This window comes from Xiphophorus maculatus, chromosome 9 (assembly GCF_002775205.1).
Source record: "Xiphophorus maculatus strain JP 163 A chromosome 9, X_maculatus-5.0-male, whole genome shotgun sequence".
In the NCBI taxonomy this organism is placed as follows: Eukaryota; Metazoa; Chordata; class Actinopteri; order Cyprinodontiformes; family Poeciliidae; genus Xiphophorus; species Xiphophorus maculatus.
In genome coordinates, this window is record NC_036451.1 from 21,017,026 (window position 1) to 21,031,270 (window position 14,245).

The 14,245-nt window shown below is 37.2% G+C and overlaps 1 protein-coding gene across 1 annotated transcript; it reads right to left on the minus strand.

The window, feature by feature from the left end:
* Positions 1 to 48: 48 nt before the first annotated feature.
* Positions 49 to 13,809, minus strand: hook1 (hook microtubule tethering protein 1). Its single transcript, XM_005795564.2, has 23 exons — positions 13,752 to 13,809; positions 13,603 to 13,667; positions 12,298 to 12,383; positions 11,822 to 11,894; positions 10,503 to 10,553; positions 10,219 to 10,351; positions 10,026 to 10,093; positions 9,335 to 9,397; positions 8,106 to 8,189; positions 6,446 to 6,609; positions 6,219 to 6,359; positions 5,654 to 5,855; positions 5,076 to 5,186; positions 4,891 to 4,978; positions 4,472 to 4,538; positions 4,246 to 4,386; positions 4,080 to 4,167; positions 3,606 to 3,637; positions 3,444 to 3,526; positions 3,268 to 3,368; positions 3,068 to 3,169; positions 2,898 to 2,966; positions 49 to 1,804 (listed from the first exon to the last, which is right to left on the minus strand). Exons 2-23 carry the CDS (start codon positions 13,645 to 13,647, stop codon positions 1,646 to 1,648), a joined length of 2,151 nt encoding a protein of 716 aa, XP_005795621.1. The 5' UTR covers positions 13,648 to 13,667; positions 13,752 to 13,809; the 3' UTR covers positions 49 to 1,645.
* Between the last annotated feature and the right edge of the window lie 436 nt (positions 13,810 to 14,245).

The following is a 14,245-nucleotide window of genomic DNA, read 5'->3' on the forward strand; positions in this document are numbered from 1 at the left end:
CTATTAAATTTTCTAAAATTCATTATACATTTCTTTAATAAGTTACACACAAACATTTAGCATTATGCAGGTTGCTGTGTACCTTCTACCTGATTGTACAGTCTATTTTATTAAATGACTATGCCTTTAAGTCAGCAATTTACAATAATAATTAGCTGCAAAGAAAGAGATTCAAGTGACATACATCCATTAACCACATGTGGCCGTATAACAGAACATCTTGTGCTGCTGACAATAAACAGAGAAAAGGCAGTAAAGAGACTGCTAAACCTGAACATCTTACAATGTCTTGTAAAGGAATTCACACACCTTCCAAAAACACAAATTTCAATGAATTTTTTGGGGATGTTTTGTGACACAATATGAAGTGTAAGGAATAAGGATTATAGGATTTCGTCTAAGTAAATATCTGAAAAGTGGGACAAGCATTTTGTATTGACTCTGCATTCATAATTGAGATCACAGTGAAAGATGGTTTGACAGAGAATTGACCGAGGACTGAATACATAAGCACTCCCCACTTTTCAGATATTTGTAAAGAACTTTATAATAGTCCATCTTCAAAAGGTCACCATAAAATCCGCCTGTGTCTGTGGCTGCTGCGTGTCAAAACTAAATATTTTTGCAGGGTGGTGGATATTTAACTATATGGTGTCAGACTGATCACTTTTAGCACAAAAGACAATAAGTGCTTTTCAAAATGTTCTTTTAATCAGCATCCTAAAGGAAAACATTGACATGTATTAAAAGTTTTAGTGTTACAATTTGCAGGAGCTTTAAAAGTGTTCGACCTGGATGTGATGGCTGCATGAAAAGCTGGTGTTGAATCATTAATTTCTGTATCAGTAACATATTTATTGACTTAAAGAATCAACACATACAGTAATCAAAAAGGTCCATCAGTTCCCATCGAGAGTATATAGAAAAGATAATGGACTACTCCCAGACCTCTTATTGCAGCACCTCAAGTGTTAATTAGAGTTAATATGACTTAATTTGTTTCAACAGCATTTGAAATTATAAACTTTTCAATTATAGGACAAATAGAGAACAAGTGCTTGTTTAATGCTTTGAAATCCTTGGTGGCCGGCACCAGATATGGCTGGATCAACACTATTCATGCTGTTGGATTACACCACACCTTTTAAAGTGTCCCCACTGTGACGTACATTTCTTAAATATTTGTACAATCATTTCATTTGATTAGATTTCAGAGATTCAAGTCACCATTTAAACTAAAGCTAAAATAGCAGGCCTCTTTTCCACAAGGATTTTCCCCTTTAACTTCTGACCTTACCACAATACAAGGAGAGCTATGTTATAAAAGCTAAATATGAGGATGGAAAAGACAAACAAAACAATCACAAGGCAGAGAGGATAGTCGTTGCAAATCTACATCTAGCTTTGGCTTGTGAGGTCAACTTGGGGTAATGTCTCTGCAAGGTTGTCCTTCAGGCTAATGTACAGCAGGGTATACCAACACAACCTCTGCTTTGACCTGGGATGGGTCTGATAAGTTCTCACTGATCACACGCAGTCTGACCCTCCTCAAAGGCTGACAGCAGATGCATTTAAGGTCACTTGAGTGCTTACACTGTTGTGTATTTTTGCCTAGTTTAATCGATGTGAGGTGCTGTGACACTGTCTATTTGGAGGTAGTGGCAGGCACGCTGGCGGTAGCGGCCCTGCGTGGGGCGTTTGAGACTTGCCGCTGCTGCGTCAGGAAGGACTGGCCGGGGGGGAACATGGCGGCAGCGCGGCCTCCGAGACGAGATTCCATGGCCAACTTCTGAAAGTGCAAACTCTAATAGCACAGAAACCAGAGGTAAATTGTAGTCATTGATTTAAAGAAAACTGAAAATGTCATTAGTAGAGATGTGCCGATCATAATTAGCCAAGTCTGTCTCTTTAGAGAACAATAATACGAGAAGTCCTAAAAACAGTAATCAACACTTTTACCGAGCATACCTGCGGTGAGAAATCATTCATTATCTTAATGCGAAGGCAACATCACGTGTGAGCGCAGTCGCCAGGAAAGAATGGAAAACAAAAATACCTTCTTCGCTGATTGATAGCCGGCTTTAACAAAGGTAACATATAAAAACATAGACGGTGTTCAGCTGGGGAAAAAAACAGCACTAAATGCAACGACAGCCTCCTGGTTTCTGCTTATGTGGCGTTAATAGCTTAGTGATTTAAATACTTCTTATTCTGAGTTGTTCTGAATGTCTAGTGTCAGATAAAACTGTTAGTTTCTACCACTAAAAGGATTTATTTATTTTCAAAAAGCTACATCAAAGCAACTTCATGTTATCTGCTGAAAGTTTAGCTCTCACTCGCCGTCTCACAGCATCAGTAAACTTGACACCTTGCGACATATGCATTAGAAAAATTTTCCTTTTATGCAGCTTTTATTCCTCAGTGCTTCCTTTAACTTTATTTATTTACATCCCACCGATAGAGAACTGAATATAGTTAACCAAATCTCGCAGAAACAACACCCAGATTGAAGACGGTTGTTGACAGCATGATATTTTAGTGACTACTACGGTGCATTTACTGTTCAGTATAAAGTTAGACATTTTATTTTGACCGTTTGTTATTGAATCGCTACTGATGAGTATTATGGTTGGTTGTGAGATGCTGCATTATTTTGGTTTTGCATGAAACTAGCTGTTTATTAACAAGATCAACCTTGTCTAGTGTCAGAAACTAGATCCCAAACAGAAACGTGTTACAACTCTGTCAATGTCTGCAAAAAGAATATAAGCATTGTGTCTTTTTATGCTGCTATCCAAGTCTGATAGTGCTTTAAAGTTCTCTCAATCACTTCAGTAAATGCCACCACTGTGAAATGTGAATAGTATGCATTTTTAATTAAAGCTGTAACAACTCACTTTGTTATACCAGGCTGTAACAATCAGCTTCTCCTCATACTCTCTTAGCCTGGCCTGCTCACATTGACGCTAAGAAGAAAAAAAACACATTCAGTTTCACAATTAATGAATGCTATACTCAAATTGTTTGCAAACTCATACTAGAATCAATTAAATAAAGCTGCAATTACTTCAAGGTTGAGAATCTGTTTGTCCCGATCTGCCAGCTGGCTTCTGAGAGCCTGGATCTCAGCGGTGGCAGGATTCAGCTTGGGGTCCAAGGCTCGAATTACCTTCAAGGCAAAAGTAAGGGTCAAGATGAAAATATTGATAAGTAACTTGATTTCACTCCACATCTAAGAGTTACCAATGCTAAATTAATTTAACTCACATTGCGAGCCTTCTCCAGATACATCTTGTATCTTTCTTCCATGGCCCGCATGTCGTCATCCTTCTTTTTCAGAGCAGCCATCAGCTCATCCACTTTCAAAGCTGAGAAGCAACAAGTCAGTTTTCTATTACATGTTGAAAGCACAACACAACTGCATTAAAACTTTTAAACCATACATGTCTGGGTGTGGTCAGGCTGAAGGTCCTCCAGAAGCTCTTTCTTCTTCATGATTTCATCCTGAGCCTCGTTCAGCTGGGACCTGAGGAAAAACAAGTGATCCACTTCCACCTACTGGAAAACATAAGCTTGTATTTCTATCTGAGAGCAAACTCACTTACATGTGAGCATCCAGTTTCCTCTTTAGATTTGACTGAAAATGAAAAAGATATGTCAAAACTGAGCATAACATCCTGGATGAAGCCTTTCTATTGAAGGCTCTTCCTCATTTTTCATGTCCATATCACATACTTTGTCAAACTCAAATGTCTAATTATGCAAGTAAGTAATTGAGCCCAAGTAACTAAATACACAAACTACTCAAATAGCAGGTAATTCAGTACTCAAGTGAGTACGTTACAAGTATGTAAGCAAATTAACCAAATACTTAGGTTAGTAACTAGGAACTTAAGTACCGTAATTAAGTCACTAAGTAATTGAGTAACAAAGGGAGTGAAAATGTATTTGTCAAGAAGGAAGAAATTAAATATTTTCCACTCCCTGATCTCTCTCACTCAATTATCATTTTTTCCAGTCTGGCTTCAGACTACATTGTAACTCAGTTTTTTGCTGACAGAGCATGTTTGCACCCTCACATCATCTGGTTTGGCAGCCTGGCTCTGCAGAGCCTTCTGCAGATCTTCCACCTGCTGCTGCAGCTCACCGATGCGCTCTAGGCTCAATCTGAAGATGAAGCAGCAAACAGAAAAACATCAACATGCAGAAAGAGAATCAACAAAAAGGAGCACAAATGCAGCACACCTGTTCTCTGTGTCCAGTTTGCTGTGAGTCTTCTCAGCTTCCTCCAGCTGGGTCTGCAGGGTGGCAATCTTCTCCTGCTCATATTCCTCCTGCTGCACTCTCAGCAACTTGTTCTCATGCTGCAGTCTGATGACCTTTTCTCTAAATAACCACGACAGTCAGTAATCACACACAACATTGTAGCAGAAAGAATACAAATGGATACGATGAAGCAGTAAAATACTACCTGTACTCAATGGGAATTAATTCAGCTGCCAGGTTTTCATGGCTGGGGCTGCCAGAGGGAAGGATCCCTAAGTACAAAAAGGTACAGTGATGTGCAAAAAAAGTATTTACTCCCTTACAATTTTCTTCTGGTTTTGCTTCTTTTTTTTTTATTGCCATACTTATATTTTCCAACCAGACAAAGATAACATCAGTAAACAGAAAATGCAGTTTTCTAACAATTTAAGTCATTAAGGTAGAACAAGATAATAAAATTAACTTCCTTGCCCTCGAAACCTAATTAGTTGTTGTTGTCAGGCTGATTATTTGTTTATTTGAAACATGTTTGAGTGACAAAAAAAGAAATCAGTGTGAGGATAAATCATTTCCACAGTACTTTAGGCAGTAAATAAAAGCATCATTAATTGATTGATGAAGTACCTGATTGTGAGAGCTGGTCCTGTTGAGCCTGAGTGCATCGCAGCTCCTCGTTGATTTCCTTCAGAGAATCTCGTTCAATGATGATACGCTAACGGTGTAAAGTTGTTTTTTTTTAAAAGGTAAAGATGTTAAGCAAAGCCAATATATAGTACATATTAATGGTGAAATGTTATAAGATGTTGAACCTCTTTTTCTTTCAACACAGTTTCATGCTTCTCTTCCAACTTTTTCATCTCAAACGCCATGATGTCTGCACGTCTGGTTTCCTCTGACAACTTATTGTGGAGGTCTTGGACCTTTTGAAACAAAAAAACAAATCTATTTGTACGGCTGAAACGATTAATAAGATGAATCGATTATTGAAATGATCGTCAACTAATTAAGTAATTGATTAATTGTTAACTAGAGCATACAAACTCAAAAAAAGATAATTTGCTGAAAGAATATTAGAATATTAGCAGATGTTAAGCCAAAACTGTCCAAAAAATATAAACATTTTGCATTTAAGATGAAAATCTTCTTTGTAAACATTATAGTATAATACAATCTTGAATAAAAATGCTTAAAAGGCTAAATAAAAAAATTGCAAAGTGTGGCAATTTATTATCAGATTGTGAGAATACTGAATGGAATAATCAATTACTAAAATAATCGTTAGTTGCAGCCCTATATGCTTGGTACTAAACACATTCCCCAAATGCAAATTATATGACATATAATCAAAAAATGATATGTAATCTTGCAATAAGAGTAAGCTCTTTACTTGTCTTTTGTAGGACTCCAGCTGTGCGCGGGCAGCGTTTGCTTTGCGCAGCTCCTCCTCCAGAGTGACGCTGTTTTGCATGTAGATCATGTTATTCTCCTCCAACAGCTTCACCTGCCGCTTTAGGTCACCGAGATTTTCCAGCTTACGCTTGTAGGTTTCCACTGATGCCTCCAGGATCACCACTCTGTCTGAGCAGTTCCTGAAGAAAATCAACACAATTATTTCCAGTAAATAAGTCAAATGTTGCAGTGAGACTGAAGTGTCGTTTGTAGTAGTATAGTAGTTTCCAAAAGCATTTATATTCTTTGGACTTTTACAAACATTGATGTGTTTGCTGGAATTCTCTTACAAGCACTGTAAAATGGAAGTGCAGGCCAATTTTGTTCAACCTACTTATTGTTTACTGAGGTAGAGTATTAGGGTGACACATAGATCAATGTATTTAGGAGTGAATAGAAGCTAGAAAAGTTAAACTACAGTTTAGAAATCAGTGTTGTACAGATATTAACTTTATTACAAATGACAAAAAGAACAACTTTGGAAGCATTTGTTTAACACCAACCTCAGAACATCCAGTTCGTCTTTGAGAGCCCGTGATTCCTCTGCCAAACTGGTAAGCTCATCGTTGCGATGCTGAAGTTCAACCAGCTGCTTCTCCAGCTCCTCACAGTGGATCCGGTAGTCATCCTTGGCAGCTTCCAGCCTAGAGGTAGCACGCGCACACACATGAGCATTTGGTCTTCGCTGCAAATACACAGCTGAGAAGCATTTAAAGCCACAGTAAACAACCTAAAGTTCTCTTCCTGCAGAGTCTCCAGTTGCTGCTGAAGCTGACTGTGTTTCCTGCCTGATGGCGTGCTGGGGTCATCAAATGTGTCCAACTGGCTGGCTCGGTCTGTTAGGACATCGTTCTCGGCCAGAAGGCTGTTGCGTTCCTCTAGGAGGGCGGCCACCTGACCAGGAACAAAAATGTCAGTGCAGCTCTCATTAGGAGTTTTATGTTGATGTGGATTAAAGTAAGCAGAAAGGAGCTGCAGTGTTAAAGTTCCTGCAGGTCAATAACAGCATGCAGAGCAGAAAAGTTACATCTGAGAATTAAAAGAGACCGAAGAAACAAAACACAACTCCAATGTATGGCTTAGCTGTAAAGTTTCACATTGTTGAATCAGAAACATTGATCTGAGAGGCAAGTCAGGTTTCAGATGTTGTTCTGGCTTCTTTTGTGACCCTCTGGATGAGTTGCTGATCCACTTGTGGAGTAATTTAAGAAGGTCAGCCACTCCGGCGAAGGTTCACCACCATTCTAAGTTTATTCCTTTGTGGATATGCCCTGTAAATGGCTGTACAGCCTTTTGTTTTCCATCCATTATTGAATTTCTTTGGTTCTGGGTGCAAAGTGTTGCTTTTTAGACCTTTTAGTCTGCTTCATGTTGTCACACAGGCCCAAGTTATTTCTTGATTCTAAAGGTTTCTTCGTAGTCCCGTGTGGGTGGGGCTAACAAAACCGAACTTAGCTTTCTTGGTTGAACACAGTTAACTGATTGACCAAAGTCAGCAATTATTTGTTCATGTAAGACCAAGTTGGTTTATGCAGTTTTTTCCATTCAGTAAATATCTCATATTTTCTAAAGATTTACACATAAAAAATTTTAAATGAGTAAGGAAGAAATACTTTTTCACAGCACTGTACTAATAGACTGAATTAGGAAGACTAAAACCATTGCCCGATTTTAAAGTTATGTTATTAAGACAATACCCCTAAAACACACATATGGACATAAAATAGTCATGTTTAATGTAGCTTGACTTCACATTTTTGTGAGTTTCTGAGCATGCTTTTCCCTAAAGAAGAGGACAAATGGCTAGCAAAGTTCCCATTCAAATACTGGAATATTGCAAAAATTACTAAACAAGCTTTGCATATCTCATCAGAACCCTGTTTGAGCCCTCTGTTAGCAAAGTTAGAGCAAACATTCGAGTAGCTGGTTTAGATTGGTTTAGTTCCCGTCTCCCCGACGATAAGCTGCACTTTACTTACCTCTCTGCCCAGAGACCCAAGCAAGGCAGGAAATTGACCAAATCAATCTGCTGAGAATCGAGGTAAACAGTTGATCAGTCCCTGTGTTATACGTGGTCTCCCTGCACACTAGCAGTGGTAGTGCAGGCTGGATGCCACAGTGGAGCCAGCACAACCCAGACTGAGTCCACAGTCATTCTGCCACAGCAGCTCCAGACAATGGAGCCAAGCATTACAGAGAGTTGCAAAACTTTGGGTTACACTGTACCAAAGGCATGCATGTCTGAACACAGACAAAGTTAAAATCTGCAAACTAATGAGATGTTCTAGAGCCCACTTTGGGAAAAAAAAAACAAAAAACTTATTGCCAAGTGCTTTATGAAGAACTTTATGTCTGAACAGAATGAGGTTGTGAACAAGCTTTATATTCACCTGTAAGTCAAGCTCCTGACAGCGTTGGGCTAATGCGTCCTTGTCTGACATGAGTTCAGAAAGGTCTGCCAGGAGTTTTTTCACCTGGACACATGATTGAGAAACAGAATTACAATGAAAAATTAAAAAAAAAAACATTAGAAAACACACTTCTCAAATGTCAAACATCAGAGCTATTTCAATTTAATTTATTTATACAGCACCATTCGAGACAGATGTCATCTCAAAGCATTTTATAAGAAAACCAGCCTTTCCACATCCTCTGTCATGCGTCATCCACAAACTTAATTTTATTTTGGTTTTATGAAGACTTACACAAAGTAGCAAAAGCTGAAGTATAAAAGAAATTATATTCGTTTTCTTTTTAAAATAATTGTAAAACATTTATATTCAGACTTCTGAATGAATAACTCATAAAACTGGAGTTCGACTGGGCCATTGTAACACATGGATATGATTTAATGTAAATCATTCCAGTAAATCTCTGGCTGTATGTTTAGGATTGTCGTCCTGCTGAAAGTTGAACCTCCTTCCCAGTATCTTGTGCAGCCTCTAAAAGGTTTTCAAGTTGGCTCTATCCATCTTCTGATCAACTGTGAACAGCTGGGAATGGCATAGTGGGGTTTTTGTGCATTGTTAGTTTCAGTCCACATAATGGTGTTTTGCATGAAGACGGAGGTCATCTGACCAGAGGATGTTCTTCTGCATACTTCCTGTGTCAACAGTATTGCTTGTGACCAGCTACAAACCCGACACCTTCAGGCTTTTTTTACCCTAACAATAGGTTTGTTTTGCACTCTTCTAAAAAGGCCAGGTTTATGGAGAACATAAGTAGGACTTGTCTTGTCAACACATTCATCCACCTAGGGATCTCTGCAGCTTCTGGAGAGTTACCTTTGCTGCTTGAATGATTAATTAAAGCAGCAAAGGCTCAGTCTGTCAGTTTATGTGGACAGTAATGTCTTGGGGGAATTGCATTTGTGTTTTTCCATGTTCAGATGAAGTATGGAAAATGTGATCTGTGGATTCTGTATTACAGTTTGTGATACTTTGTGACAAAGTGTGAAACGTATCAATGAGTTTCAATACTTTTGAAATTCACTGCAGCTCTTGTTACATTCTTTTACAGCAAAACATTGAACATTGTTGATTATGAAATGTCAATTAGTGAAGAATGACTATACATTATACAATAAAAAAGAAGACAAAATGACAGAATAATTACTGACCTGCTGTTCTGGGTCCCCTGACAGCTCTGTTCCTAATGCTGCTGAATTATCCTTTTTCATGAGCTGATGAGGAAAATGTCATCAGGTTATTAGATATAAGCAACAGAAGAGCTGCAAAACATCAGCCTAGTTAAACCAGGGTGGTGACAAAATATCACTAAGGAACATAGAAAAGCCAACTATGATGATATTCTACATTTCAAAATAATAATAATAAAAAAGAATAAATGTGTAGTATGGTCACTACCAGTGTTGGCAGACATGAACATTAGAGCTGGATGATAAAACAAAAACATGAAATATAAAATGATGTTTGTGAACAGAATGATAACAATGACACATAAATAGGTAACTGGGTTTAATGTCCTGCGACAGACTGGCGACATGTCCAGGGTGACCCCGCCTCTCGCCCGGAACGTTAGCTGGAGATAGACACCAGCACCTCCCGACCCCACTAGGGACAAGGGTGTTAGAAAATGGATGGATGGGTGGATGGATTAATGTCTTTCTGCTTTGGGTTCACAGCAAAGACAGAGGCCAGATAATAACTGGTCTATCCAGGTCTTTCCACAACAACTTCTGCATCTGGCACCTTTCAAAGACTTTTCCAAACATTAAAACAAGGTGCCAATTTTAACTAGAATTGTCTGTAAAATCTAATTTAAATGAGAGAGAAACTTAACGAACCAACCTCCTGGATAGCTTTCATGACCACATGCTGCACAGACTCCTCCATGGTCATAATTATCTGAATGTACTCTGCCAACAGAGGAGAACATCTTCTCAACAAGAGGACTTTTTGCTTTTACTTCAGAAAGACTTATAGAATTATAAGCAACTATATTTATACAACATCTGTTCCAACCGTAAAAGCAGTAACAAACCTTGTTGCTGCTCACATCTGACAGCACAGCCCAGTATGAGCTGCAGCAACCTTCCCATCTCCACCGGCTCTGCGTGCTCTGCCACCCGTGAGACATCCGGCAAAGGGAAGTATGAAATGTCCTGAGCAATGACCTGGTGACACACAGGCATAAATAAAAACCTTATTTATGCCTTTATGTACCTTATAAAACCTTTATAGACAAAACACTTCCTAAATTGCCAAATAAAAACCAATATAAAACCACTACTGCAGGAAGCCAGGGGGAATCTATGGACTTCATACCTCATTATAATAGTCGACCACCTTCTGAAGGATCTTCTTCAGATTGTTCATCTGAGAGGAGAGAGATTTGAAAATATAATCAGCTTCAAATGTATCAAAAAGACCAATTGCCAACTAAGGCTCCAAAATGCAACATGCAATATGTTGGTGAAAGTCACTATATGAATATGACTTGCTATAAATAATAAAAAAAATGTTACTCAACATCGTTAGTCTCAACATTCTGGGTTAATTCCGAACATGCAATTTTTTAATGACTTCACCGCCACTTTACCTTCTCAAACAATTTTTTGCTGCATTAAAGAATAAGCATCAAATACGTTACCAACATAGAATCAGAATCCATGTTACTTAAATTATTAGCTAAAATTTACTGCAGCCAAACCAGTTCTTTTCTATTTTAATATTGCGTGCAATGAGTTTTGATAATAAATTTGCATTGAACTGTGCAGTCCTACATCATACACCTATTTAAGTAACAGTATACTAAATTAAAACAACAGAGGCAGTTTTTCCAACTGTTTTTCTGTTTCCAAACTTTTTCTGTTGGAAAAACTTAATTTTAACAATAATAAACTGGTAAAAACTTTAACTCTACTTCAGAAATTTTACTTGATCTCATAAGCAGATCCCTTTGTTATATTTTTTACTTTTGTTTGTCTTTTTGGTGTAATATACCCTTTTTTACATGTATTTGATTATATTTCTGACACTTTTTGTTATGAAAACAGTATAACTGAAAAAGTACACATTGTTTTATTTTACCAATGTATATATATTTATTTAACTTTTGCTTTTTTAGTTAATTCATTCTGCTTTAAATATTTCAAGACTTTAACATCAACACTGTCAATGTATGTAGTTATTCCTTCTTATTTTTTTTATATATTTTGATATTTGTCATTGAGTTAATGATCCTATGTATGTTCATGTTATTTGTTTGAAGTAAAGTAAAAAAAAAAAAAAGAATAAACAAATAACTGTATTCTAATTGTAAAGACAAACACACTCCAGGTAAAATCCATATTTGCCACAGAAATGTTTACAAAGCTAAATAAAGAAGGAGGAATAGAAAACACACACAAGCTAAAATCTGCCTTCTAATCATCATCATGACTGTTTTGTTAGATCGTCAACATAATCTAATCCTAATATTATTATAATTAATCCCACACTTGAATCACAACAAATCTATTCAATGCAGGTTAAAGGCAGCAACAAAGGAGCAGGTTTGTGGTCAGCATTAAATGAAATGTGGAGCAACCAGTGCATTCATTCAGAGAGGGCCAATGCTACACAGTGAGGATGTGTCTTTATACCTTCAGTCTCCAGTTGTCCTCAACATCTGTTTTGATACGGCTCGTCCATGCTTCGTTGAACCACGTGGGGTCTCTGCACCACAAGCAGTGGAAAGAAAAAATAGTTGAACTGCATGTAACATCTTTTAGAAAAACGGAAAATTCATTTTTCTTTTCAATGATAAAAGTAATTTATCACTAGGTAAGGCCAACGTTTGACTACTGATCTGTGAGATTACATGCCTGAAGCAACTATACTCACTGGCATAGTTGGAAAGTGGTTTCACAAAACTAAATAAAAAATAAATAAAAACAGCAACAAAAAAAAAAAGTACATTTAATTCAAATGGGGGAAAAAACTTTTTTTTTAAGTCTCTAGGTAATAATTCCCCTTCTTTTTAACAACTAGTCATTTGTTTAATCATTGGGCATTGTACAAAATGTTTGTTTTTTTTACAGATATGCCATCTATTTTCTTAATACATGTGATTTCTTACATCTGATGAAGTGCCTGTGACATTGCTGCTCCCGTGGTGAGCTCCTCCACGGTGCTGCAAGGTGCTGGAGTGTTGAATGTCTGCAGCTGTGAGGAAAAACACAAGATCGTTATGATCATAGTAGTGTAGCCTAATTTATCATCCATCATCCATTATACTATTGAGAAATTTAGAATTGTCCTTGGGAAAATTTCTAATAGTAAGAAATACACAAAAAACTAAATGTGAAAAGAGGTGTCAGGTGACTAGTATCCTGCAACTTTTATAGTATTAGAACTTGTAGAAGAGTGCAACTTTCAGATTGTTTTAAACCCATCTGTTTTTTAATTGCTCATTAAAGAAATGCAGATCTTTTTGTAAATTTTACAGACATACCTAGTGAAAATAAAAATAGAAACATGATCTAGGGATACATAATATATTGGTTTCACCATCAATATTAGGTATCGTTTGTCATTTTTATCAACTGAGCCAAAGTTTATTTCCATATTGTTGTCATTTGTGTATGTGTAACAGGATGTGGTTGGTCCTGTAGTATTTATTTGGCAATGTACAGTGATAGTGATGCAGTGCAGGACTATAGGATGTTTAACTGAAGCATCACAGAAGTAATGTCAGTGGTGTGGTCGTCTGCAATTTTAATATCATATTTTTATACAAGTACATCCTCAGTAAGATCTAATAAATCTACATGAGGTCAACATACTTAAACAATACTAGGTACTCTCCTGGTTTTTGACTTATAAAGCCACATTTAATAAGTTACATAGCTTTTTCCCCCTTTTAATTCCAGGAGCACAAAAAAAATCTCCTGATTAATTCAATTATCTGTATGACTACAGAAAGGGAATTTTTTTAATTGATTTTCAGTCTTAGTCCACTCAACTTTCTATATTTATTTCAAACACTTTTAATGTAACTTTTATTTATTAACAATATTCTTTTATTTTATGCTTTTATGTGTAATGATTATGTATTTGTTGGGTTATGGCACGTTCAGAGCTCCATAATTGACATATTTGCATATGTTGAATGCTAACTGTAACATGCAGCAGGCTGTAGTTCCTTACCCTGTTGCAACTCTTTGTACCGGTTGACTTGGTGTTGCTACGGTAACTATGCCTTTCAAGCTAACGCTAAGCGCTAAAAGAAAATATCAGTTTATTGTAGACCACATAGCCGTGTCTTCTAACATAACTTCTTTATTTTCACTCGGCTAGCTTTCCGCAGAGCCCTACCACCTACACCACACAGGTGACAAAAATACCGCAGTCCTTTAAGCTTCATTTGACCAAATACACTCACCCATATTATCAGGCTTTCCACCAGCGTTGTTTCACCGTCTTCCATTTGCTTCCCTTTTTGGTTTTCTAAAAAAAAAAAAAACGAAAAAAATTATCCTCCACCTGTGTCAACGAAGCTCTTCCGCTCTGTCCCGCTGCATTTGACCTCACCTGCTGCCAAAGGTAAACTGCCAACGAAAGATACGTAGCTCGAGAGCGAACCAGGACGCTTTACGCTACGAAATCACGTAAAGTGTTGGTGAATGACGCTGCTGCTAAGCTACTTGGCGTTCAGTTGCTCGCGGGAGGACTGTTTATGATGCCAAAGACTTGACCAATCAGCATTCAGTTCAGATATGATTGACAACTATTTATAATGTTCCAGCCAATGAACGTGCAGCACTGGGATTCTGAATACGCCTTTGTGATTAAGAAGCGATTAAAGCGTTTTACCCTGCTTTCACTGATCAAACGACTTTTCACTCGTTTATTGTACTAAAGGGAAATTCCTAATATACCCATTTCAGGATGAAATAACCTCTAAAAATAAGAAATACTAACACGAAAATAATTAAAATTTAAATACACGTCAAAAACAAATTATCACAAAGAAATGTTTTATTTATCTAAAACAAGAAGATTAAAAACTCTGATATATTTATAGA

What these genes read in the sequence shown, in the direction of transcription:
- hook1 (XM_005795564.2), bottom strand. Translation starts at nt 13,647, where the DNA reads ATGGAAGACGGTGAAACAACGCTGGTGGAAAGCCTGATAATATGG. An exon ending in CAGGGGACCCAGAACAGCAG is followed by an intron (nt 8,190 to 9,334) that starts GTCAGTAATTAT and finishes TCATGTGTCCAG; the next exon opens with GTGAAAAAACTCCTGGCAGA. An exon ending in AGGCTGCCAAACCAGATGAT is followed by an intron (nt 3,638 to 4,079) that starts GTGAGGGTGCAA and finishes TTTCATTTTCAG; the next exon opens with TCAAATCTAAAGAGGAAACT.